General features: G+C 35.1%; 1 protein-coding gene across 3 annotated transcripts in view; it reads left to right on the forward strand.

Moving 5' to 3' along the window:
• Positions 1-25,882, forward strand: part of LOC134845475 (cytosolic carboxypeptidase-like protein 5) — a 37,734-nt gene extending 11,852 nt beyond the window's left edge. Inside the window, exons 5-18 of one of the 3 annotated variants that reach the window (XM_063862366.1) lie at positions 1,631-1,823; positions 2,245-2,517; positions 11,176-11,327; positions 11,601-11,906; positions 12,201-12,394; positions 14,607-14,744; positions 18,672-18,835; positions 19,168-19,394; positions 20,538-21,041; positions 21,311-21,534; positions 21,800-22,021; positions 22,326-22,388; positions 24,653-24,927; positions 25,443-25,882. In XM_063862366.1, the coding sequence (XP_063718436.1) occupies positions 1,631-1,823; positions 2,245-2,517; positions 11,176-11,327; positions 11,601-11,906; positions 12,201-12,394; positions 14,607-14,744; positions 18,672-18,835; positions 19,168-19,394; positions 20,538-21,041; positions 21,311-21,534; positions 21,800-22,021; positions 22,326-22,388; positions 24,653-24,927; positions 25,443-25,471 (2,964 nt within the window). In that variant the 3' untranslated portion in view covers positions 25,472-25,882. The remainder of the gene's footprint in view (positions 1-1,630; positions 1,824-2,244; positions 2,518-11,175; positions 11,328-11,600; positions 11,907-12,200; positions 12,395-14,606; positions 14,745-18,671; positions 18,836-19,167; positions 19,395-20,537; positions 21,042-21,310; positions 21,535-21,799; positions 22,022-22,325; positions 22,389-24,652; positions 24,928-25,442) is intronic. The other 2 variants (XM_063862367.1, XM_063862368.1) reach the window with 2 other exon arrangements.
• Positions 25,883-26,561: the final 679 nt, after the last annotated feature.

Raw genomic sequence — 26,561 nt, forward strand, 5'->3', positions numbered from 1 at the left:
AAGTATCGTGGCATTTTTTTCATTGTAGTTTCAGGGGGACCTTGAAACTTTGTAATGTTTTTTTTTATAAAATCATTTTTTTTCGGCTCCACTGGTGTCTTCTCAAAGATGGTCGGTTTTGTGTACGCTTCGTAAGTTGTGTTCCGTTGATAAATCAAAACTCAAAATTATTGCTTGGCATATTGCCTAGAATTTGCCTAGGAAAGCTTGTGTGATAGTATGAATTCTTTTTTTCCCAACCTAAGTCGCAAGTATTAGTGTTTATTTGCAAGTGTTGCTTTTGACCAATAACCAGCTATTAATGCAGCCAATGCTAAGGATATTAACACAGAGTATTATATTACAAATAGAATTTTAGCTACAAGGTATCATGGATCTGTAGCGTAGAGGTAGGGAAGGAGACCCGCAACAAAATAAGAGGGTTCAAACCTGGGCAGGGTCGGATGTTTTAATGAACTTTTTCGTATACTAGTTAAAATGAGTCCGCTCTATAAATTGAAGCAGGTTAGTTGGTAATTTCTTTTTTTTAAAGTGACTTGTACTGCTAATGCGTCATAATTGGCTTGCATCACTTAGCAATTATGTAGACTCATAATTGGCGTGCGCCAGAAGTTTTATAGACTCAGTTTTACTCATTCAGTTTTTTCCAGTAGCGTTATCGGTCATATTTCTGCTTGTGTATGCGAAGTGCAACTTCGTCTCTTGGTAAAAAATAGTTATTATGAAAATGTATGGGATTGGTTGTTTTTGGGACGCTTTGAAAAAGTTTTCACTTTTTGTAAAAATTTTAGTTTTTCTTGAAAACTATTCCACCGATATTCAAAAAAACAGGGTATAAATGGAAAGACCGCACACTTTCCTGTGTCTTTATACTACCGTAGTCTCTTTGAACTTTACACGTCTTTCTACAGTCTTCGAAAATGTCTGTGGGAGAGTATTTGATTCATATTTCAGATTTTTAAACGTTTTCTCAAAAACTACCCTCCCAAATCTGAGATTTTGGACTTTGGTTTCATTAAATAGAACGGGTGTTTCCCTCTGTGTTAAAAAGTGGTATCAGTAGGATATGATTAAATAGTTATTAACAAAGATAAAGTACAGTTCAGCTCAATGACAGTTTTAATCGCAGGCGTTTTTCTTAAGCTGATTGACTGGTTTTAAAACTTTTCGGAAAAGATACTCTGTTGGTATACGATTCATTGGATTTAAACCTAGTAATTTATACAGGATGTGGTATTGGATAGTGGATGCGACATTTAACCTATTTGGTTTCGTATATTTTTTCCGCTAGCATCTACGTTCCCGTGCAATTTTATTAACGTTTAATTTAAGATCTGAATGATCTTTCCCTAAATTATTTACCGCAAAATGTTTACCGCGAAAGATCTACCGCATAAATCTGATAGCAAAAAAAGTTAAATAAACGCTTGAACTAAATTGTTATCAAAGTGTTATTTAGATTCTATAACAAGTCTTATAAGCATGCTGGATATATTTTTTGTGGTGAATTTAATTTTTTGAGAAGTGCGTCGTTGTTTTCTAGCGAAAGGCAGTTAACCATTTTTGACGATGCTAAAAATGACAATTATATCTGTTATGCATTCTTTTCAAAATAACTAATATGTTTCAGGTGTTCTTCCTGTCCAGTCGTGTTCATCCAGGTGAGACGCCTGCCAGCTTCGTGTTTAATGGTTTCCTCAAGTTCATCCTCAGACCAGATGATCCCCGTGCAATAGCACTCCGACGCTTGTTCGTGTTCAAACTCATGCCCATGCTCAACCCAGACGGAGTTATGAATGGACACTACAGGACCGACTCACGGGGTTAGATTTTCAAGATTAAAAATTTTTGATCCAAGTTGGCATCCTCATCATCCGCCATAAAGCATTTTTTTTGGGGGGGGGGGGGTATGTTAACGTGATCCAATTTTTTCTTACTTATGGATGCTAGTTTGTTTTTGCGGCGTTAATTGACCAATTATAAAGATTTTAAGTTAAAACGGAGATGATTCGATTTTGAAACGAGAGGTAGCTCATTCGAAAAGCAATTTGCTGTTCTGAGAAAGATTAAGTATTAAGTAACTCAGATTTTTAAAAAGCAGGCATGAGTCTAGGCAAAAATTCAATATTTATTTTTTTTTGCGATGAAAAATCAAAATAATCTATAATTCCTAGAAGCTCTCAGGACCTTTTCGAAACTCCAAACTATTTAACATTCTAGCAAGCAAACAGAATGTTGTTATAGGTGTGAACTTAAACCGAGTCTACTTGAACCCTGACTTGACTTACCATTCGCCGATCTACGCCGCCAGACAGATCTTATTCTACCACCATGTGTTCAACGCAGTCGCCAATCCCACAGATTCCCGCGGGAGGCATACGAGTGGAAGTGACAAGGAGAACGGAACAGGAATGATTCCCACATCGGCAGGCAGTGGGGGCAGTAGTGGTAGCGGAGATGGGAGAAAGTGTCCGTGTATCGTGGGTAAAGGGAAATCTGCTCTTTGCTGTCGTAGTGGTAAGTCAAAGCAGTTGCATTAGTCTTAGCGTGATGCGCTTTATTGAAGCTGCCTGATAGTTACTATTCACGCCAGTGAGCTTGCGAGCTTAGTGTATTTGTATGAACCTTCTTATTTCCAACCTACCTCGCAAATAAAGTGCTCATTTGGTGGCACTTTTGATTTAATCACGAGCTGTAGCATTAGGACTTTCATAGCATCTGTTGTCTGCTTGAACTGTGGCTACTGTTTGCTGATGGTTAAACGTCCGTGGCTGAGAAGCCTGGGAGTGTTATTCGTAATCGTCAGGTGGAAGGATCGAATCTGTCATGTGAAAGAATTTTTTCCTACTTATTCTAGGCCGTTTTTTACTGTTTATTATTTCATTTTATAGAGCTGCTTTTTGTCATGTTCTCGCATGTGCTTGCGAAGCGCAGCTTCTCTGTGTAATAAATATATGAAAATAGCTTAATCAGCGAGCAAAAGATGAGTGGCTGCAGTAAATTTTGACCGGAAGTTTCGCGGTTGAAATCCCGTAGTCTACCAAAGCTAAAAAGTGCCTTTACCTTTTTGACTGTTTTTGTCGCTAGCGTTTTCAAAGTGCAGCTGCGCTTCTGAGTTGAAATAAATCAACTTTTTTGTAAGGAAAACTTATTAGTTTCCAAGTTAAGCTTAGTACAAACAAATTTGAGAGGTTGTCAAAAGGCAATTGCACGTCAATGTGACGCCTCTGAGCAAATGTTTACTGCTTCGAAACAGTCTGGTCTGTAAAAAACTTTCCGTGTTATTGACCAAAAAAGCGTAGATGTTTAATAGCATTTAACGAGCAAATTATATGTATAAGTTACATATATTATTTTATGTATGTCATAGTCTAAGTTCTGTGATGTACTCCTAATAACAAAGAAAAACAAAAAGAAATAATCAAAATAAATGAACAAAGTTTTGATTGTCTTGAATATAAACATTCTTGAACTTGTGCAGCATCTTGTTTTATTCAAATGTGTCTTTATTAATTAATGAGACCAGCTATTAAACTTCTGTCATTTTTGCGGGAAAATTGAAAAAAAAAAAACAGTTACTGTATAAGCTCATCTTCTACTAGTACTGGAAATTATGTTCAAAGTTCTCAAATTTTAAATTTTTTTGATCCATACAAAACTTCTCCCAGTTCAACTATAAAAGAGCTTTTTTTTAATACATGGATTTTTTCATTCATAATTTCAACAAGAGTTTTTTTATCATTTCCTAAGTATGTAATTCTCTAATTGTGTAAAACTTGTTTTTGTTTATGTTAAAGTTCAAAGTGTTCGTTCGCTATGAAAAAAAAACCTTAGCTTTCGATTTTGAAACTTGTCCTAAGCCGCTTTATTTTCTAGCCCATTAAGCAAAACACCTGGCTGTATAACTGGTTCATTGAAAGACTTATAAAGACGAATAATGGTACCATGTTCAATATAATTTTTTGTAGTAATATATTTTTGATGATAGACTGGCCTCTTTGTTGCGTAAGTATGGGACGTGGTTTTTACAATAATATTTGCGAGAGCAAGTGTCCTTTATTTGGGAACTAATTTTTTTTTGCCGTTAACAACTTTTCTTAGTAATTTTAATTGTTTTTCTTATTAGCTTTTTATTGAAGCTTAACAAGTTCGAGGCTCGTTCTTATTTGACCTAGAGGTAACACCATCGGCTTTTCACACAAAGATCAGGGGTTCGGAGCTTGTTTTTTTGTTGTCGGAGCTTGTTTTTTTGTATGCAACTGAAAATAATTCCGATAAATATTGATTTGTCACTTTCGTTTGTTGGCTTAGTTGCTACATTAGGGATTTTGCTTATGCTGTAATGATCAAGTGTTTTTCATTATAGTTTCAGGGTTGGGACTTCAAACTTTTAAAAAAATCGGATTAACTGCTGTCTGCTTAAGATTGTCGGCTTCGATGCGACATCACGGACTTTTCTTGGGCTGTAAGTAAGATTCGTTGTAACTGCAAGTGCAAGTGTTGTGCTTTTTTGTTCTGCTCAAAAATTTTTGTCTCGTTTCCTCTTCGTAAGTTTTGTTCCGTTGCTAATTTAACATTCAATGTCTGGCATATTTGCCTAGAATGGACTTCTATCTAGGCATACGAAATTTTTAGTAGACCTAGTTTTTTTAAATATATTTTTTCGACTTCTGTTTTTTTGTTTGTATTGTATCGCAAATGATGCGACGCTCCGCTTTGCCTCTGTTTTTAAGTTTCTATCTAAATTTACTTCTAATTAATTCATTTCTGAATTAATTTCAGCTTTGTCATCCATGGACACCAGAAAATTTACGTGTTTGTTTCCCAAGCTAATAACTTCGCTCTTTTTACCGTCAAATAGCAACAAAATAGGACCCAAAAATGAATTCTGATATAAATAACTACATGCAATTCTGCTAGATAGATCACTCGAAATTTGGGGATTTTTTTTTCGTTCGAAAATTTGTTACTGGTCATTCAATTGTCCGTAAGTGTTGGTATCATCATAAACCATTGTGACATCACATTTTTTGCAAGTATTTGCTAGATCATTAGCATAAATCAGCAACAAAGTAGGACCCAAAAATGAACTCTGTGGGGTTCCCTAATATAAGTTTTGAGTCTGAATTTTGGTTATGAATTTGGATATATTGTGTTCTCTTTTTAAGATACCGACTGAAATAAGTCAGCCATGAGTCTTTTCGAATCAATTGAAATTTTTGTTTGCAATGATCGACTGTGTCAAACCTTTGATAAATCAATTAAAACAGTATGCCGTTGGAGTTTTTTTGTTAAAACAGGCATTAATGACTTCAACCACATATTTGATTGCATCAATTTTACTCTCTTTGCTTCGGTATCAGAAATGTTTCAATTTTAAAATGTTGAAATTTTTGTAGGAAAGAAGTTATGCGATGGCATATTATCTTCCAAATATCTTACTTAAATTGGCAGCAAAGATAACGGTCTGTAATTTCCGCATTTAAGTTTCTCTCCAAATTTGAAAAATGTATTTCGTTAGCAACCTACAATTCGTCAAAAAAATATATGTTAAAATTATCTAGAAACGCTCTTTTGGTCGGATTAATTTTTTTGAATACTTAATTGCTTAAGTCATTAAAGTTCAAAGATGTTTTTTTTTGAATATTTGCTACTGTATTTAAAATTTTGTTAGTAGATCTAGTTTTTTTAAATAGTTTTTTTCGACTTCTGTTTTTTGTTTGTATTGTATCGCAAATGATGCGACGCTCCGCTTTGCCTCTGTTTCTAGGTTTCCGTCTAAAATTACTCCTTAATACTTCATTTCGGAATTAATTTCAGCTTTGTATCATCCATTGACACCAGAAAATTTACGTGTTTGTTTTCAAACCAAATAACTTCGCTTTTTTTACCATCAAAATTACATACAATCCTGCTAGATAGATCACTCGAAATTTGAGGATTTTTTTTCACTCGAAGTTTCGTTACTGGTCATTCATTTGTCCGTAAATGTTGGTATCATCATAAACCGTTGTGACATCACATTTTTTGCAAGTATTTGATAGATCATTAGCATAAATCAGCAACAAAACAGGACCCAAAAATGAACTCTGTGGGGTTCCCTAATTTAAATTTTGTGTCTGAATTTTGGTTATCAATTTGGATATATTGTGTTCTCTTTTTAAGATACCGAATGTAATAAGTCAGCAATGAGTCTTTTCAAATCAATTGAAATTTGTGTTTGCAATGATCGACTGTATCAAATCCTCGATAAATTAATTAAAACAGCATGCCGTTGGAGTTTCTTGTTAAAACAGGCATTAATAATTTCAACCACATATTTGATTGTATCAATTTTACTCTTTTTGCTTCGGTACCAGAAATGTTTCAATTTTAAAATGTTGAATGTTTTGTAGGAAAGAAGTTATGCGATGGCATATTATCTTCCAAATATCTTACTTAAGTTGGCAGCAAAGATAACGGTCTGTAATTTCCGCATTTTAATTTCTCTCAGAATTTGAAAATTGTATGTCGTGAGCAACCTACAATTCGTCAAAAAATACATGTTAAATTTATCTGGAAACGCTTTTTTGATCGGAATAGTTTTTTTGAATACAGAATTTTTTAGGTCATTTAAATTCAAAGATTTTTTTTTGAACATTTGATTTTGTATAAAAAAACTTTTTGTAGACCTAGTTTTATTCTCAAATGTTTTTTTTTCGACTTCTGTGTCTTGTTTGTATTGTATCCCAAATGATGCGACGCTCCGCTTTGCCTCTGTTTCTAGGTTTCCGTCTAAAATTACTCCTAATTACTTCATTTCGGAATTAATTACAGCTTTGTGTCATCCATTGACACCAGAAAATTAACGTGTTTGTTTCCCAAGCTAATAAATTTGCTCTTTTTACCGTCAAATAGCAACAAAATAGGACCCAAAAATGAATTCTGTGGGGTTCCGTTAATTTAGGTTTTGAGTCAGAATTTTGGTTATCAAGTTGGATATATTGTGTTCTCTTTTTAAGATACCGACTGTAATAAGTCAGCAATGAGTCTTTTCAAATCAATTGAAATTTTTGTTTTCAATGATCTACTGTATCAAACCCTCGATAGATCAGTTAAAACAGCATGCTGTTGGAGTTTTTTTTGTTAAAACAGGCATTCATTACTTCAACAACATATTTGATTGCATCATTTTTACTCTTTTTGCTTCGGTACCAGAAATGTTTCATTTTTAAAATGTTGAATGTTTTGTAGGAAAGAAGTTATGCGATGGCATATTATCTTCCAAATATCTTACTTAAGTTGGCAGCAAAGATAAAGGTCTGTAATTTCGGCATTTTAATTTCTCTCCAAATTTGAAAAATTTATGTCGTGAGCAACCTACAATTCGTCAAAAAATATATGTTAAATTTATCTTGAAACGCTCTTTTGGTCGGAATAATTTTTTTGAATACATAATTCCTGAGGTCATTAAAATTCAAAGATATATTTTTTGAATATTTGCTATTGTATTCAAAACTTTTCATTAGACCTAGTTTTTTTCTTAAATGTTTTTTTTCGACTTCTGTGTATTGTTTGTATTGTATCGCAAATGATGCGACGCTCCGCTTTGCCTCTGTTTTTAAGTTTCCGTCTAAAATTACTACTAAATACTTCATTTCAGAATTAATTTCAGCTTTGTGTCATCCATTGACACCAGAAAATTTACGTGTTTGTTTCCCAAGCTAATAACTTCGCTTTTTTTACCGTCAAATAGCAACAAAATAGGACCCAAAAATTAATTCTGTGGGGTTCCCTTAATTTAGGTTTTGAGTCTGAATTTTGGTTATCAATTTGGATATATTGTGTTCTCTTTTTAAGATACCGACTGTAATAATCCAGCAATGAGTCTTTTCAAATCAATTGAAATTTTTGTTTGCAATGATCGACTGTATCAAACCCTTGATAGATCAATTAAGACGGCATGCCGTTGGAGTTTTTTGTTAAAACAGGCATTAATAAATTCAACCAAATATTTGATGGCATCAATTTTACTCTTTTTGCTTCGGTACCAGTAATGTTTCAAATTTAAAATGTTGAAATTTTTGTAGGAAAGAAGTTATGCGATGGCATATTATCTTCCAAATATCTTACTTAAATTGGCAGCAAAGATAACGGTCTGTAATTTCCGCTTTTTAATTTCTCTCCAAATTTGAAAACTGTATGTCGTAAGCAACCTACAATTCGTCAAAAAATATATGTTAAAATTATCTAGAAACGCTCTTTTGGTCGGATTAATTTTTTTGAATACATAATTCCTTAGGTCATTAAAATTCAAAGATGTTTTGTTTTGAATATTTGCTATTGTATTAAAAACTTCACATCCAGTTTTTGGTCTCAAAACTATTGATTTTTAAATAAAAATTAAGAAAATGTTTGAAAGAAAATTATATAATTGATTGGGTTCTCTCCACTTTTTACTTTCGATATTTGTCCCATCAATATCTTTTGCTGGAGAGATAAGTGCCTTTGACTGATTTTTTTGATCGTTTAGTTTTGATCTCATGTTAGATTTTTCGATTTTCTGAAGGAGGAATATCTGGCAAAATTTTTCGTTTGTGTTTTCTAGGTACTGTTTTAATAGACCTTTTTCTTCGATTTTTTTACCTTGATATTTATGTTAAAGACAATTCCTCGACATTTGCAAGGGAAACATCAATCCAGGTATTCGTCGATGTGGTTTGCCTTGCGGCTACGTTTGTTAATTCCAACTCTAGACCTTGTTTTTATAGTGTTTTTCAGCAGTATTCATTCTACTATGATTAATTTTTGTCTTCTGGAAAATTGATGTTCAGGTCACCGCATAATCATGCTTATATCTCATTTGAGTCTTTTTTTTCTTGTCATATCTTCTCGTAAGCTGGTAAGCTTCTTATGTTCCTGTAAAACATCTGAGTCTCTCCAATGCCAAAATTAGGCGTTCGGTAAATGGTTGAAAAAGGTAATGATCAAATTTTATGAGCAATTTGCGGGCTGGTGGTTCGTTCGTTTGAGCTAAAATTTTGTAATTTATTGTATTTTTGACGTATTATTCGACTCCACCACCTCGGACTTTCTTATTTGCCATAACTAGTTAATAGAGGTTTGATTAGAGGAACACCTCTTTTTTATTCCATTCTGATGCAAGTCTCAGTTACTCCAATACTTCGGGTTTTGAGGCAAGCTACTATCAAAAGTTTCCAAGTCTTGAACATGACTGTTTGCTGATCTGATGTTTTGTTGAAAGATTGAGGTCATCATTACTTACTAGCTTGTCTGTATCATAGCCCTTCAACGAGCGTTCCGCTAAGCTTTTTGTAACAGTTTTTTTCATGATTTGCCATGCAGTTGTTTTGAAACATTTTGTGGACATTTTTGCAATTGATCGAAATTATTTCAAATTTTAACATTCCCAGTAACTTTTGGATTGAACTTGGGTTATGCAACATAGGGAATCGAAGTTCAAACAATTTTTTTGGATCGAAGTTTTTTCTGTTTTGCATTGTGACCGATACCGCGGAAATCAAAGCAAACGATAAGTGACATTTAAAGATCAAAAATAATCTTGTTTGCAATCACGGAAATCGCAGTAAACATGAAAGAAAGAAGCAGTTAGCATGAAAGGGTTTGTACGATGATTTTGTTGAAACCAGCTACCGCATAAATCACAGTAACTTGCTACTAGCCAATCTAAACTGCTTTACCAAATACAAAGAAAAAAAACTAGTTTTCGAATTTTTAAAGGAAATTATTTGTTTAATTTTTTTCATTTTGTCTTTGGTCAAAAACTGAGCAAAAAGAGAGAAAACAAGCATAGCTCAAAACCAAAATCACTAAAACATTGAACTTTTATTCGGGAACCATTTTTGCTTGTATTCTAAGCACACTTTTGTTTCAGCCAAAATATTTGCATCAACGAATTTAGCGAACAGCTTTAGCACAAATTGATTTTCAAATCACTCTTCATTTTTTGCTTTGTAGCCATATCCCAAGTTCTTTTAACCCTTTTCATCCTCGCCCGTATTGATTTTATCCAGAAAAGCTTTTTCATACGCAGGAGAAATTGACGCATACAAACGCATAGTCCGTTCTTCGTCTGTTAAAACACTTTTGTTGTTAGCGTTTCGAGATTGATAGTTCGGCTGTTTTACATTTCCATTGCCACGTCTCTCCTTTTTTTTGATTTTTTCAAATTATCCTTATCTTTTTCGTTTTCAAATTTTACAAAATTGGCCGATCCGTTTCGGCTTTCGCAAAGAATCGATATGGAGCAATTATGCGTTCTAGTTGTCAAATCAGGTTTGATAACTGCATCCATTGCTTTGGAGTTGTTTTTTCACCCATGTCTTTTTTTTCTGTTGAAATGATGTTTTTCTACGACTGTTTCAAATGTCGCCTCTTTCGAAACACCACATTCTTATCATCAAAGTATACGAATTTAATGATAATCGAGGGAAAACTTCAGCGTTTTTTTTCCAAGCTTTCAAACGATTTGCTGATAATATATTCCCAAAATATTTCTCAGTAACTCGTCATTTTGCTGGTTCTCATCAATACTAAATTACCGGCTGGTTTTTTTTCAATACTAAATTACGTTTATCGTTCTTGCTCTCGTAGCCTATTATCAATCTCGTTACAAAAATCTTGCAAATTTTCATTTTTTGAAAAAAGTTCCTGTTTCTATCGCATCCGTTATGATTGTACTCAAAACCCTTCTTGTTGGTCCGTCAATCATTGCATCCACCATCTCCTTACGCTGATCCATAGAGTCCATGATAGTCTTTGAAAAATAAAGATTTCAAAGTAACAATATAAGGAATAAAATAAACAGACGAAAGTTGCGTTTCAAATTGTTTACCGAATGTTTTTGTTTGTGTGAATTCAGGTTTAAAAAGAATCATATGCTGGAATTGTTCAAATGTTCTTAGACATAATTTTTTGAGGAGTCTATAGTATTGAGTTTGTAGTTTACGGCTTCGATTTGCAAAAGTTCAAGATTTGTTTGTTTGTTTGTTTGCTGTTTTTATTTCGGTCGATTTCAAAAACAAAACATGAAAAAAACGGCTAAAATGGCCTTAAGAAGTATCAATTCAGAAAAGCGACTGTTTTTTGGTCAGTTTTTTATTTTTTTTCTGTCTTGGTTAAATAAGTCAGCAAGTGCAATTGTATGTTTTGCAGATCCACCGATTTCGAAGATGGATGATCTCGAGTTCCTGTCCAGTATCGGGAACAAAAGTAGTGGAATAGCTTATTACGTGGACTTACATGGACATGCTTCTAAGAGGGGATGTTTCATGTATGGAAATCATATGGAGAACATGGCTGATCACGTATGTAGTTTTGCTACCGTTGCTTAACTTAGTCATTTGTTTCAAAATTCGCAATGGTTAGTTGATTGCAAAAACATCTGAAATTTACGTTCAAACTGTTAATGCTTTGCGTATGATCATGAGGTTCGCTAAATTATGATCATGAGGGTCGTTATACACTGATGTTGCGTCTCTAAGATTTTCTGTGAATTCATAGAACTTTTCCTGTAATTTTTCATTAAAAGTATAATGTAAAAAGGAGTAACATAGTAAGTTTCTTATAATGTTTTCCAGGTTGAGAATCTACTGTACCCAAAACTCATTTCTCTCAACTCTGCTCACTTCGACTTCGGAGCATGCAACTTCACAGAGAAGAACATGTACATGAAAGACAAACGAGACGGTGCTTCGAAAGAAGGCGCAGGTCGAGTGGCCATGTTTAAGATACTCGGACTGACTCATAGTTATACACTGGAGTGCAATTATAATACGGGCAGACAGACTAACTGTATAGCGTCTGCGGCTAATGATGACGGGAGGGCAACTCCTCCGCCGCCAGTGGCATTTCCGCCCAGATATGGAATTTGTCATTATGAGGATGTGAGTAGAATGGGGCGTCGTGATACAATAGAATGTTCTCGTGATTGGGGCAAAATATGCTTTGTTTTCACTAACCCCACATGGTTGATTTTGAGAAAAGGTTTTGTGGCGGTTTTGATTTTTAATGAAATTTTCTGTAAGCTTGCCTCAAAAAAAATCTTGCTGACTGCGTTGCTCATTTTGTTTTGCTAAAATTTAGGTTTTTGCAACGTCATTCTAGTGAAACTTCCGCCTACGCCTTAATCATTGTAGGCATCATTTGTTGCATTCAAGAATATTGATTTTGGTTTGTAGGTTGGCAAGGCAGTTGCAATTGCGGCCCTGGATATGATGGGAATGAATCCCTGGTCCAGGATAGCGATGAGTGAGTTTATGAATGTGCACGCGTGCAGACTGTGGGTGCACAGATTTGTCCAGGGTCTCTACAATGGACCTGGGGTCCCACGGAAGACCAACATAAAAAACAGTGGACCTAAGCCCATGGCACAGTGAGTTGACTTGGTTTTTTTAAATTTATTACATAATTGAATCTTATTTTTTCCAATTTAAATCGCATATTTTTGTGTTCAGGTTCTGTGCTTAATTTCAGTGTACAGTTTAGCTTATATTTGGTAATTTCAAGTATCACGAGCTTCATCCGCTTAATTAAAGCGCATTAATTACTGCTTGCTCGAATCTAGTAGTTTCCGAAGCTTTTCGTGACTTATTTTCTGTCATTTTTTTTGCATTTTTGAATTTTGAAGAGTTGCTATTTTTCCGCTTGTTCGGTAGTTCTTGCTGAAATCTATCAAACTTACGCTGGAATTCAGTTATATTTTAAATTATTTTTGCTTGCTGAACATAGATTTTTAATTCGGTATAATTCACCAAGAACACGATGATAAAGTTAACGCAATATTTTTACCTGCTGAATAACCTCGATTATGCAAAAAGGAAAATATTTTTTGTAGATCCTAGTATAACATCAGCATTTCTAGGAATGTACTAGTTTGACCTTGACAAGGTGAGAAGAGTTCGGCAGGCTCTATAGTGCGCTGAATGTAATCATTTAATGAATCATAGTTTGGTCTGGTTTATAGGAAGAGCCAATCTGCACGTTCGGAAAGAAACTCGTAAGATGCTCGTCTTCTACCCAGAAATTTTCTGTTTTTATCTCATTCTTTGTCTTTACATTTGTTCCATACACAATATGGAGTGCAGTTTATTTAAATGTTTACCAGCTGGACTTCAATCAATTGAACCTGTGGCTGCGACGATATAATTTGTCAAAATTGATATGGGAATTGTCGGAAAAGAACTTGCTGATAGCAGAAACTCAAATGGAGGGATACAGTTTTTACACTTGCGAAGCGAGTGTATTAGTACGGACCTCCTTTTTTTCAAAATATTGGTGCCACTCTTAGGGCACCGTTACAGTTTTTCTATAGCATGGGCTTTGACAATCGAATAGTAATAAGTTAGCACAGTTGATGCATTTTTGATTCATCAGTTGAACCGAAAAAATTATTTGTTTCAAACAGCAGTACAATGATTAAAAGCTCGATAATAGAAATTTTCCAACTCAATGTATCTCACAATTTTTTGAAAAGCATAAATTTACAAAATGTGGTTTTATGCTTTGCGATGTGTTACATGCAAAGTTAGTGTGGATGCCTTCAGTTTGTTATAATCCAAATTATTACTTGCAAATTTGAGTCTATTTGTATTTGGTGAAACTTTTGATGATTTGCTATGGCTATTTCTAAGCATTCGTAGCTGCTTCATTCGTGACTTGTCTTTGTCGGTTGATAAGCTTGCGTGACTGAGTGGATAGTGCGTAAGACTCAAAATCTCATGATTGATGTAGGTCGCAGATCGAATCCTAGACCTAGCCGAGTTTTTGCTAATTCGAGGCTTATTTCTAGTTTTTCTTATTGGACTTTCTAGAGCTGCTTTTCGGTCGTCGGGTCATATGCACTAAACGGCCCAAATTCAATATTACTGCATCTCTTGAACTGAAATTATTGTGGATGAATTTGATTGGCTAATTAGCCAATCAAGTTCCATCTACATTTTCTGCCATTTCAATTGAAATTTCAAGCAGATTATTAGTTGTAGACGAAATGATAAAGAAAATTGAATTTTGTTTTGTCGAGCCATTTTACTAAATTTTGCTTGTCTGGGCAAGGTTTTACAAGTGACTCAAAATAAGTTTGATAATTTAACTCAAAGTTCCACCTTTTTCGGCTGATATTTTTATCTGCTAGAAAAGTTGATTGGAATGCCTGACCGTATAACTTGAATTTGATTGGCTAAAATTACCCAATCAAATTTGATCGCATAATTTCCAGCTTACGATGAAGAAAAATTGATTTTGGGCCGTTTTGTGCATAAGACCCCGGTCGTCTTATCTCAAGTGTTTGCGAAGCGCAGCTTCGCCTCTGTGTAAAAATTATGAAATAGGCTGTCATAAATATTCCAAATTTTGTTTGATTTCCATCAATTACGGTAGAGATATATGTATGCTTTATCACGGTGTAAAACATAAATGTTCTTCAAAAGCTCTTAGTAAAATTTGCTGCAATTCCAGCAACTATTTGTGTAAAGTTTGCTGCAATTCCAGCAACTATTTGTGTAAAATTTGCTGACATTCCAGTAACTAGTAGTGTAAAATTTACTGCCATTTCAGCAACTATTTTGTAAAATTTATTGCCATTTCAGCAACTATTTGTCTCACCTGGACAAGGAAGACGTGCAGAGTGGAGTGTCTTCCATCCTCTCTCGCAACAGATTCCCCCTCAGGAACAACAGACAGATGCAAAGGGAAGCACAACTTCAGAACCAGACCACTGCATCCAGGTAGTGTTCCTCTGATCAAATCCATCTACGTTGCATCTCTGAAATATTAAGGACATGAGTTCCAAGGTTCAATATGCAACTTTTAATGATATTTGTCATTTCAGTCTAAAAGAACGAAATAATTTTCTCTTATATAGGTCTTAAAATGTTCTAACAGTCTTGAAATACCTATAGAAGTGCATTCAAGAATGTTGTATTTATGAATCAACTTTGGTATATATCCGCTTTTTGAATTTAATTCAAGTTCATCTGCTAAAAGTTAAGTAAATTACGGAGCGAAAAATTGTGAAAGACGTTAACTTTCGAAAGTGTGTTTGAATTTTGAAATTTCCGAGCGGAATAAAAAATTTACCCATTAATCCGCTTTTTCTATATTGGGTTAGTTTTCTCAAAAAGTGTCAAAAATAAATATATATTTTCCTTCGGATCAAATTTTTTCTTTTCAATCAATTTTTTTTTGATATACATCCTTCTGTTGGCTATGTTTCGCAATTTTATTTTATTTTTCAGATTATTTCCTAAGAAAATGACGGAATATTTGTGCTCGAGGCGGATTTTTTTCTTTATACAATTTTCGATATTTTAACTAGCAATTAAAAATCCTAGAAATCGTTTCAAATTGGATTGAGGCATGCTCTTTGGTATATTTAATAATTTGCTATATGCAGATATAGCACTCGTACTTTATATTCAAAAATGATATTTTTTTTATCTTGACTTTTCATTTTTTTTTGAAAATTCCAATTATTTACGCATTTAGTTTTTTATTACGCAATTTTTTTTCTAAGGTCAGTCGCAAAAAAGAGCTAATTTGGTGGCGTTTTTGGTATATTTCAATTTAAGCCTATTCAAGCATAGGCAATTTCATAGCATATGTTTTTGCTTTATTTTTGGCTAGTGTGAGTTCATGTTTGAAAAACAGATGATATGAAAATGTATGGGATTTGTTGTTTTTTGTAACGATTTGGAAAATTTTTGCAATTTTTCTCGGAAATCGCAAAAATGGTACTAATGGACTAACCACTTGCTCATCTATGTGCCTACTCAGTTAGTCGCTTTTCATTTCTATGGCTTTTGAATGTTTCAATAGTGGGATTTTTGGCCTATTTCTTTGGAAGTTTTTCATTTTCTCAAATATTAAAGTCGCAAATTTGAGATGAAATTTCAATCAAAAGAACAAATTATGGGGATCTACCCTTCTCGAGCGGTTATTCCCTAATTTCGGTTGAAAAAAATTATGGCCCTTAACAAGCCCATTTTCGAGATTTTGATTAATTTTCAAAACTTCGACTTTTCTCAAAAACTACCTGCTAAATCGGAGATTAAGAGTTTAACCGGACCGGGAAAAAAATCAATTATGCGCATCTTAAATGCGCAAGATGTTATGCCCTGCGTTTTGAAAAAAAAAATTGGGCCGTAGAAAATGTCCAATTTTTGAAATGTTGCCCGTTTTTTTGGAAAGTTATTTTTTTTTTCAAAAACCAAACTGCTGATTCTGAGGTTATTAGTTCATTGAAACTAACATGGTGCTTAAGTTTTCTCTGCGTAATCTGTTATAACCTTTTTTTTGTAGAAAAGCTGATATGGACTTCGGAAAAATTCACTGTTTTTTTTATAGAAGTTTCGTCACTTTTTGAAAACTACAAGCTAAATCGGATATAAAGGGTTCAATCTAAAAAGTCAGGGGGCGGAAGTATTCAATCTTAAAATCAGGGAGTGGAAATTGGAGGCTATTCTTTGGCTTTAGTAGAGAAAGTTTCACGGATTTAGGATTTAAGTCAAATTTTTGAATTTTAGATAGATGTTTAGAATCTTTTTCTTCTTTTTTTTCGAAAACTACGGAGCCAAATGTGAGATAAAGACTTCAATTGAAAGATCGAGTTGTAGTTTTCTCTTTTAAATGAGTGATTACTCACCTATATAAGCAGAGAAACACAAGGATTTAACGTAAAGTCCATTGTTTAATTACGCATTTCCGTATCAGTATGAAATATGATGAAAAATATTAGAACAGGTAGATCCAGCATTAGCTGCGCCACTAAATTACATCCGCGCGACCGTGGGGTAGATGCGAGGATGAGGATGTTGTATTCGTAATCAACAGGTCGGAGATTCAAATCCGGAACCTTGAAATAGTTTTTTTGCCCGAGTTTTTGCTGCGAATTTTTACTGGTGGCTAGTGTTAATAAATTTACAAGCGGTCGTAGAGCAGATGCGATAATGCGATACCCAAATCTCAAAATTGATGTCCAAAACTTTTTAAGGTGTATTTTCATTCTTTTTTTCTTTTTCCTTAATCCACTTTTTCTGTGTTTAATTTAAACTACTCCATGGAACTTAAAATGCAGTCGGAACATTCAGCGCGCTTCGCCCGATACGAGCAGTGTGGTTCACTTTGAAGTCCTTTGCTAAATGGAAATCAACTAAAACAATTACACTCTCAAATAAGTAAATTGCAACTGGCCCGAAAAAAAAACATTTGGCTTTTAGTTTCAAACGTGCACCTCAGTGTCTAGGTTCGCAATTCTAGGAATGAAAAAGTTGACTTTAGATTGGGCTTCAGATGGGTTGGTTTCATGAATGATTGTCAATTATAGAAGATTTTTTTTTGCATTCAAAAAGCCTCTGAGGCCATATTTTCTTTTCTTTAAAAATGATTCAAAAGTAATCCAGTCATTGTCCGGTTTTCTGGAGTTCATTGACACTTTTTCAGCCTAATTTTCACTTTTTATAGATCAGTGGATTGAATATAGACCAGCGAAGGTAGTAAGCTAGTTATAGTAGTTTTAAGTGATGGCATTGCTTAAGTAAACAGTTCGCGGCAATAAAAGGTCTGTGTTCATTTTTGAATTTTAGATAGATGTTTAGAATCTTTTTCTTTTTTTCGAAAACTACGGAGCCAAATGTGAGATAAAGACTTCAATTGAAAGATCGAGTTGTAGTTTTCTCCTTTCAAATGAGTGATTAGTCGCCTATATAAGCAGAGAAACACAAGGATTTAACGTAAAGTCCATTGTTTAATTACGCATTTCCGTATCAGTATGAAATATGATGAAAAATATTAGAACAGGTAGATCCAGCATTAGCTGCGCCACTAAATTACATCCGCGCGACCGTGGGGTAGATGCGAGGATGGGGATGTTGTACTCGTAATCAACAGGTCGGATATTCAAATCCGGAACCTTGAAATAGTTTTTTTGCCCGAGTTTTTGCTGCGAATTTTTACTGGTGGCTAGTGTTAATAAATTTACAAGCGGTGGTAGAGCAGATGCGATAATGTGATACCCCAAATCTCAAAATTGATGTCCAAAACTTTTTAAGGTGTATTTTCATTCTTTTATCTTTTTCCTTAATCCACTTTTTCTGTGTTTAATTTAAACTACTCCATGGAACTTAAAATGCAGTCGGAACATTCAGCGCGCTTCGCCCGATACGAGCAGTGTGGTTCACTTTGAAGTCCTTTGCTAAATGGAAATCAACTAAAACAATTACACTCTCAAATAAGTAAATTGCAACTGGCCCGAAAAAAAAACATTTGGCTTTTAGTTTCAAACGTGCACCTCAGTGTCTAGGTTCGCAATTCTAGGAATGAAAAAGTTGACTTTAGATTGGGCTTCAGATGGGTTGGTTTCATGAATGATTGTCAATTATAGAAGATTTTTTTTGCATTCAAAAAGCCTCTGAGGCCATATTTTCTTTTCTTTAAAAATGATTCAAAAGTAATCCAGTCATTGTCCGGTTTTCTGGAGTTCATTGACACTTTTTCAGCCTAATTTTCACTTTTTATAGATCAGTGGATTGAATATAGACCAGCGAAGGTAGTAAGCTAGTTATAGTAGTTTTAAGTGATGGCATTGCTTAAGTAAACAGTTCGCGGCAATAAAAGGTCTCTGTTCATTTTTCGAATTATATGCTATTTTGTTTCAGCGTATCTGTTGCTGACCCTGGAGTTGGAGGAGGGAGCAACTATGTGTCGAGTAGTAATGTGAATTCTGGTAATTCTTATGCGACACGCGGCGCAAGTGCAGCTGGAGGAAATACTTCAGGCACTACAGGGCCTCAGGTCTCTAAGAATTTGGGACCGATCAGAGGTTAGCTTATGTATTGCTTCGTTTGTGAATGACGGAACTGAACATTCCCTTAAGTATGTAGTTTAAGGTGAATGTCTTATTATAGTTGGCATCCGCCCAGTTTTCCTTGTAGGAATTTTTGCCTATGTTCTTAGGTTGGGTCAAAATTGATTGAACATTGCGTTTTGCTACTAAAGGAATTTATTACCAATTTTTTTTTATGATTTGATCTTCACTGTTCGTTTGTGATTTAATATGTTATGTATCTATCTACACACATAGTGCAAACTTTTTATCTGATACAAATACCCGTTTGAATTTGCTTTAAATGTGGTAATGAGTTTTTTTTTTAGAAAACAAGGCTTTCCAAATGCGGAGACAGCGCCTTCTGCAAATTACAAGAACAAATCCACAAGGGGCAAATGCAAACAACACTTCGAATTCGGCTGGCAATGCTGGTGGATCTTCGTCGTCTAGCAGTAATAATCATAGCAATACTGCCAACAATCGTAGAGGCAGTCAAGATGCAAATAATAACGCAGCATCAATGTCGTCAACGCCCAACCACTTCATATACCAGGTGGGAGGCAGGATAATGATAATTTTACCTTGTACTGTATTTACACAAGGACCGTAGGGATCAGTCATATCACGAACTCTATTTTTTCCAACCCAAGTCTCAAATAATTTATATTGTGGCACTTATGCTAGCATTATAGCTGGTTCAGTTTTGCTGCATACCAGAAAAACCTGCCAATCATAATTAATTTTTGAAATTCAATGAGCTTTTGAGTTCTATTTTTTTCTTCGAAATTAGAAACACGAAAAATTTTTGGGATAAGTTTTTGAAATTTGCCCAAGCTCAAGTATGTTTTTTTGCGGTTCGACTTTTGATTTCTTTTCAAGTTTAATTCAAATTTATTTGCTCAGAGGAAGGCAATTGCGGTCCCCAAAAACAAATGTGCAAATGGCGCACAAATAACGTGAAATATTTTGAGTTTCGAGAGGATTTCATTTTGAAGATTTCCCAGCGGAATAAAACGTTCTAAAATATCTATAGCGTGATCTAAATTTTTTTCGAAAGATTAAAAGTCTTTTTAAAAGGTTTCTGATAATTAAAGCGCTTCAGTGTGTTGTAAATTGTTATTGAAAGTTTTTTAAAAAATTTCTAAATTCATTTTTTTTTTCGATTTTTTATGTTTCATTGACACTCCAACTTTCTGTTGGCTATGACTTCTCACTTTTTAGTTAATTTTGAGTCCGAAAGGGACTCTTTTTCCTTTCTCCCCACATCACATAATCAACACTTTTATGATGTAACGAGTGGTTTTACAAGGTTAATCATGAAGACCAAATGTGTTTGTCATAGCTTAATTAGTTCGCATGTCAATTTTCATAACAATCGGTTAATGCGAACAAAAATTTAACTCAAAAAATCGCAGGTGGGGGGAAGAAAAAGAGCCTGAAAAGGCATACATCCGACCAGGTTTTATGTACAGATATTTTAGGGCGGCATAGGTGGTACTTTGATACCTCAGTTTACCCCTAGAGTTTTCTTTGGGGTATCTATAACGCGCGAAAAACTACCCTCTGCCATAGTTCCTTTCGACTTCTCGAGTCATCGGAACAAAAATGCCGATAAGTGTCATGATTTGAATTACAGTACTAGCCAACACTGACGCTTTTTTAGGTGATAAAAGGTTAATTCGATTATGCGATTTAGGACGGATCCAATTCGCGTACCACGCCCATATTGACACAGCCGACCGCCCTTAAGCAACTTTTGAATCATCAGCACAGCACAAGCAAACAACAACAGCAATCAAATGAACAACGGAACTCAGTTAATCCGAACACTTCGAGAGCCGTGTACAATCTTCCGGTGACGAATAATAACTACGCTCAATCCTTGCTGGGGCCTCAATTCGAAGCGGGCTCGGCGATGAATTATTTGAACAAAAATCTACCAATTCATGTGAACAACCAGCCTGGAGGCAGTTCAACTATTGCAGGGCTAGCTATTATTTCACCAAGGAAGGCACATGCATATATTCAAAAGGGAAACCCGCCACCTGGGTCTAATCAACAACAAACTTTAGCTCCGTTTTCAAGGTCGAAGCTCGGAATCAACCGATCGCTTAGTGTGTTACAGCCGAACCCAAACCATCATGCGAGTAATTTAATGTATTCTTCGGCGGGTAGCTCTTCTAATGTGAACGCACAACATGTAAGTTTCACCAAGGTTCAGATGTGATGCGAATGAATTTCGAATGAACATTTACATCGCGGGAAACTAAGAGGCGATATGGTCTCCCAAATGGCTTGATAATAATCAAGTTTGTCCTGATAAGCTGTTTTTGAGGCAATGAAATGTGAAAAAATGTATCTAATGAAAATCACAAACCAGCTTGATTTTTCGATTAGGTATAGAATTACCATAAATCAAGATTTGAATTAGACTTTAAAACTCGATATCAATCGTGTCATCTTTTCTAGAACATGGATCTGAACTCTGTTTATGCTGCATTTGAGAGATCCAATGGAACCCCAGTAAACAACACGCATTCAAACGTGTTAAAAAAGACATCCTACTCCCAGAATGATCTCACAAATGTGGGAAAAGGACAACAGCAGCAACCAAGTAGGCAGATTAGAGCAGATAACAGCAACGATGCCTTCGCGACACAGTGTCGACTGAAGCAGTATAGAAGACCAATCAGGTTTGAATCACGGTCACAACTACGTTAATAAATTAAAACTAAACAGGTTAAAATGCACAGTTGTTGTTCCTTAATGTCTTCATACTGATTGAAGTAGTGCCGATTGTGAAACGTTTTTTTTTGTTGAAAGACGATTAATAGAAAATTTGAGTTCAAAAAGGGAAAACTTTGGGAACTTGACATAGTGTCTTCGATTTTTTGATGTGTAAAAAAAGGAACTTGAGTTACGCACGGTCTTTCATGTTGAATCGTTTGCTGAATGAAGTGCCTCGAGTTTCGAGAATGACGAGGACTACTCGGACACGCGACTGTTGGAAGGATTTTCCAGTCACAACCAGTCGGCACTCTTAATGGCAACGATGACAGGGGACAAGTCAGAACAGGTGGTGGCCACCCCCTCTGTGCCTCCCAGGGGGGCCACGGGGGCAGAATCGAATGGGAATGTGACTATGTTTGAGAGAGTTCCATCTGCCGCCAGGAAGTCAGAGTGAGTGTCCAAAATTGTCTTTGTCAAATAGAGTTTGTGCATGTCTATAGGATTACAACTGAGTTCTATCGAGTTACTACTGATTGGGACTAAAGTTAGCTACAGTTCTTTCTACAGTTAAGTTGAGACTAGGAAATGAGTTCGAAGATGTGGTTCAAAAGTTTCATAAGGTATACTAAGCTCAAGTTAAGCACCTTCTATATTTCGTCAAAAGCAAAATGAATAGTAGTTTGCAAAGTATGGTCGGTCGGATCCCTGGTTTTATTTTTGAACTTGCTATCAATAAATGGTGATACTTTTGCAGACCAGAGAGTTTGTCTTATTCTTCCAAATCAAAGGGAGGCAAGACTACAAAGAGAAAAGTGAAGTAAATATGTCACGTGCATGTAATTCTCAACATCCTCATCGTTTGCATGATCTTCTTGTCTATCATTGTCTTTGTTATTCTCATTCGTATTTATGTTTGCATCCCCTAAAGTGGCTCTTTTCCAGTTTCCGCCCTTTTGATTTTTTTTGAAATTCAATTTAAAAAAGTCTTTAAAATGATTTTTAATTTTAAACAGTACATCAAAACGTGTCAGCGTGAACAGGTGAACAAATTTTTAGAACATTTCTTTCATTCGAAATTTCGTATGAACAACTTCTGAACAGCTTTATTTTGTAAATTTTTGAGGGGATGGGAAACTGGAAAAGAGCCCCTAAAGTGTCTCCTTTTTTCACTTGCGAGAGCAAGTGGGTTGTAATCGGGAACTAGACTTTTTCCCATAAACAACTATTGCGCTTTCTGTTGCTCAATTTTTGCTGCTGCTAAGACATGCTGATTTTTCTGATAATTCAAACAAAACCACTTTTTGGTTCATTTGAGGTATCAATTAGTTTTTTAATATAATGTTGAAAATTGTTGATTTTATTGGACTTATGTGGTTTTCGGCCTAGTTTTGGTCGGCTGATTTTTTTTTCCAAATGCTCTCAAACTACCCTCCCAAATCTGACATTTTAAGTTCAATTGATAGAACAGGTTGGAAAGCTCCTCTGCTTAAGCTGTTACGCTCCACGTTTTTCTACAAAAAGTCGTCGCCCTCGTAAAAGTTCAATAGAAAGAACCACATGCAAAAATTTTACCTGCAGAAGTGGCGAATCCTTAAGTTGTTGTAAGAGAAATATTAGGTCCTTGGGATAATTTAAATTGTAAATGTAAAAAGTTTTACTCTGCTTATTTTATTTGTGAAACAATTAATGTTATGGGTGAAGCCCAACTTTTGAATTTTCTGAAAACCATTTCATCCTGCATCAGTACCAAAAATTCGGATAAAATAGAACAGGTACCTTCAGCTTTAGATGGGATCCTCGTATTATAATTGAAAATTGTTTTGTAATTTTACCAACTCTGATTTGGAATCATGTCATTAAGAGTAATGAGCGTAGTGAGTACTCTGATATAGGTCTTGGCGATTTTTTAAGAAATTTTTTCTGGGAAAAGTCTTAAAATTTATTCACGCTCAGTTTTGATTTTTGAGGTTTGACTTCTGATTTCTTTTCAAGTTCACTTCATTTCCGTTGTTAAAAATGGAATTTAATTGTCAGATTACCCTGCGAAATAAAAGAAAATTGCCTATTAATCAAGTTTTCCTAAATTCGGTTCTTTTTATCAAAAAAAGTCAAACATAAATTGTTCGTGAAATTGCTTTAATGGCCTATACTAGTTCTTCAAAATGTGCAAGTTGATGCTTAAAAAAACAAAGTCTTCTGTTTCTGCGTTCATTTCTTTTCCAACAGTCAGTTGGCTGTTTTTTTTATCGGCTGAGCGGGTTCGGCTTTTGTTGTATCGGCTTATTCATTTTATGTTGCGTAGTTTAACCACAGTTTTAATTTTTATGACCACAGTAACGAGGGTCGACCCAAGTTTTTCGCCTTATTTGCCGCTCGGTCATTAGTTATAAATGCTTGCTAAGGCTGTTTATGAGCCTCACCCGAGACAACGTTGTAAAAATTTCTATAGACATTTTTTTCTACTTTTTTCAGCTTAATTTTTTATAAACATTGACCTCTTGTAATGCAATGTTTTAATTGTATGCCAAGTGTTGCGAAGCTCCGATTCGCCTCTGTGTACGAATAAGTACATTTCATTCAACTAGTACAGATTTGACTTATTTTAGCGGCAAAACTAAGAGGTTACTTAGATGTGATAGCTCTCCCAAGCCTCCGAGGAAAAAGAGCCACGAGTTAGTAGGTCACACGTCTCTAAATCAAACTATTCTTTCTGTTTTAGTTTATTGCCTTACTAAGTTGAACTAAATGTAAATTAGGTCACTTTGGATAGCGGTAGAACTTGCTTACTTCGAACTAATTCTAGCACCATTTGGAGCAGATTCAAAAAGAAGAGGGGAGGGAGGTTTTGGAAGGTTATAACCCACAAATTTTGTCACCGCCCGCTACCACGAAGTTAATCGATATTTGCGCCTAAGAAAAATTTATTGGTGGTTCACTTATTTTTGTTTGTTCGGTGTTGTGCTTTTGGCGAGTAAAAACCTTGTCATCGAAATTTCTCGCATCATTCGATTATTTATGTGGGCCAGGCGATTCTAGTTTAAAAGTTTTGAGAACTAAGTGAACCATTTTCGGTTGTTGCAGGAAAAAGAAGTCAACTGGAAGCATAGGAGGACAAAACAGTAAAAACACGCCAAATACTTCTCTGTACGCGACTGGAAAAAGCAGTGGGGACCACAGAACAAAATTAAAGGAGAGTCACGACACCACAGCAGCAATACAGCTCCTAAGCAGGGAGAACGGAGGGGGAGGGGGAGGGGGAGGGGGACAGAATTATAAGAAGTCCTCGATCAAGAGTGCCTCGAGTAGCACTAACAACACTCCCACAGTTAAGAGACGCAAGAGCAGCAAGCGCTCAGGTAAGATTGAAAGTTATGGATCTCTTAGCTATTTCCCCCTTATTGTTCTTGGTCACGACTTAACACCCCTACTATAAAGAACTAAATCAATGGTTGAGCGATGTTAGTTTTGTTCCTAGTAACGAATCTCCTCCACTTTACAAAAAGGTGATAATAGTTACAGAGATCCTAAGTCATAATACTGATAATGATAATGGTGTAAGATAGCCCGTAATTATTTTGAAAGCAATGTAACTGAACTCGAAAACCATTAAAATCAAGAAAAAATTATAACTGCAAAAAGCAAAAAAAAAAGATGTTAAGAAAGTAAGTAATAGTAATACATAGGGTTACGAACAAATATATAGGATGAGAATTCGCCTTCGAAGATTCTAATTTAATCGAATGAACGAACGAGGAAGAAACAAAAAACTACTATCAAATGTAACATTTTTTGATGATTTTGCTGGTTCATTCTGAGCTAGCCATCCATGAATCTTAACTTAACTCAGGCTAGATGAAAATCTTTGTTTCAGCCAATTCTGGTTCAACAGTGAGCGCCTGAAAACAAAAGAAGATATCATCCTAGAGCCAACCATTGAAATGAAACTTGAAACTTAAAAAGTTGCTTCAATTGCCCAATTTTCCTTACCTTAGCTTTTATTGTTTTCTTCTTCATTAGACAGGAGTTGATGATGGAATCACAAATGTTGATACAAAAATCAAGATGACATAGGTTCTGACGACCATCAAGTAAATTCCTTGCTCTCCTGTTTAATTAGTCAAGCCGTTGAGTATAAACGGAGTTGATGACGAATCAACTTAAAACCCTACGTGTAGTTTGTTGTACTAAAATGCTGTTTATCTGCAGATTGTTTGTTTGTAAATATCACCTGACTGTTAAAGTGGGTTGTACATATTTGATGTAGATATATGTGCTATATATTAATTTAGCCAGCCTCGAATTTCTTTTCAAGACTTCTGAGTATACGATAGCTCGATTCAATCAATAGTGAACTTTCTGACGTTAGTGGTGTCCTGTGTTTCTTTTATTTAAACTGAACAATAACGAGTTCAGTGAACTATCCCTAATTTTGGGTTTTTAGCCAGGAAAATTTTTAAAAGAGTTCATTAAAAAAGCTAAATGAATTGGTGGCACAAGCTATAATCACGATCTGTAGTGTTGGAAAATTCATAGCATCTGTTCTCTGCTTTTTTGGTGGCCAGTGTTTTCCGTTAGAGTAGGTTTAGTGAAGCGTGTGGCTCAGAGGGAAGGACATAAAATTCCTAGCTACTTGTTGGAGTTTCAACACCGCACATAGTTCAGACTCTTATGTAGGTCGTGATGACTTTTTTAGTTTTTTTATACCGTTGTTGAAATGAAGGCTAACTCCACTATCAAACAGCAAAAGGTCACAAAAACGACCGATTTTGATTTCAATTTGCCCATTGGTCTAGTTTTCTCAAATTGGGTTAATGTTATTACACTTGCAAATTGGGTTAATGTTATTACAATATTGGTGTCACTTTTGGGGCACCTTAAAAGCTTTTTCATAACATGTGCTTTGACATTCGAATAGTCATAAGTTAACACAGTTGATGGGTTTTTAATTCATCAAATGAACCGAAAACAGTGATTTGTTTCAAACAGCAGT

The sequence above is a fragment of the Symsagittifera roscoffensis genome, chromosome 5 (genome assembly GCF_963678635.1).
Source record: "Symsagittifera roscoffensis chromosome 5, txSymRosc1.1, whole genome shotgun sequence".
In the NCBI taxonomy this organism is placed as follows: domain Eukaryota; kingdom Metazoa; phylum Xenacoelomorpha; order Acoela; family Convolutidae; genus Symsagittifera; species Symsagittifera roscoffensis.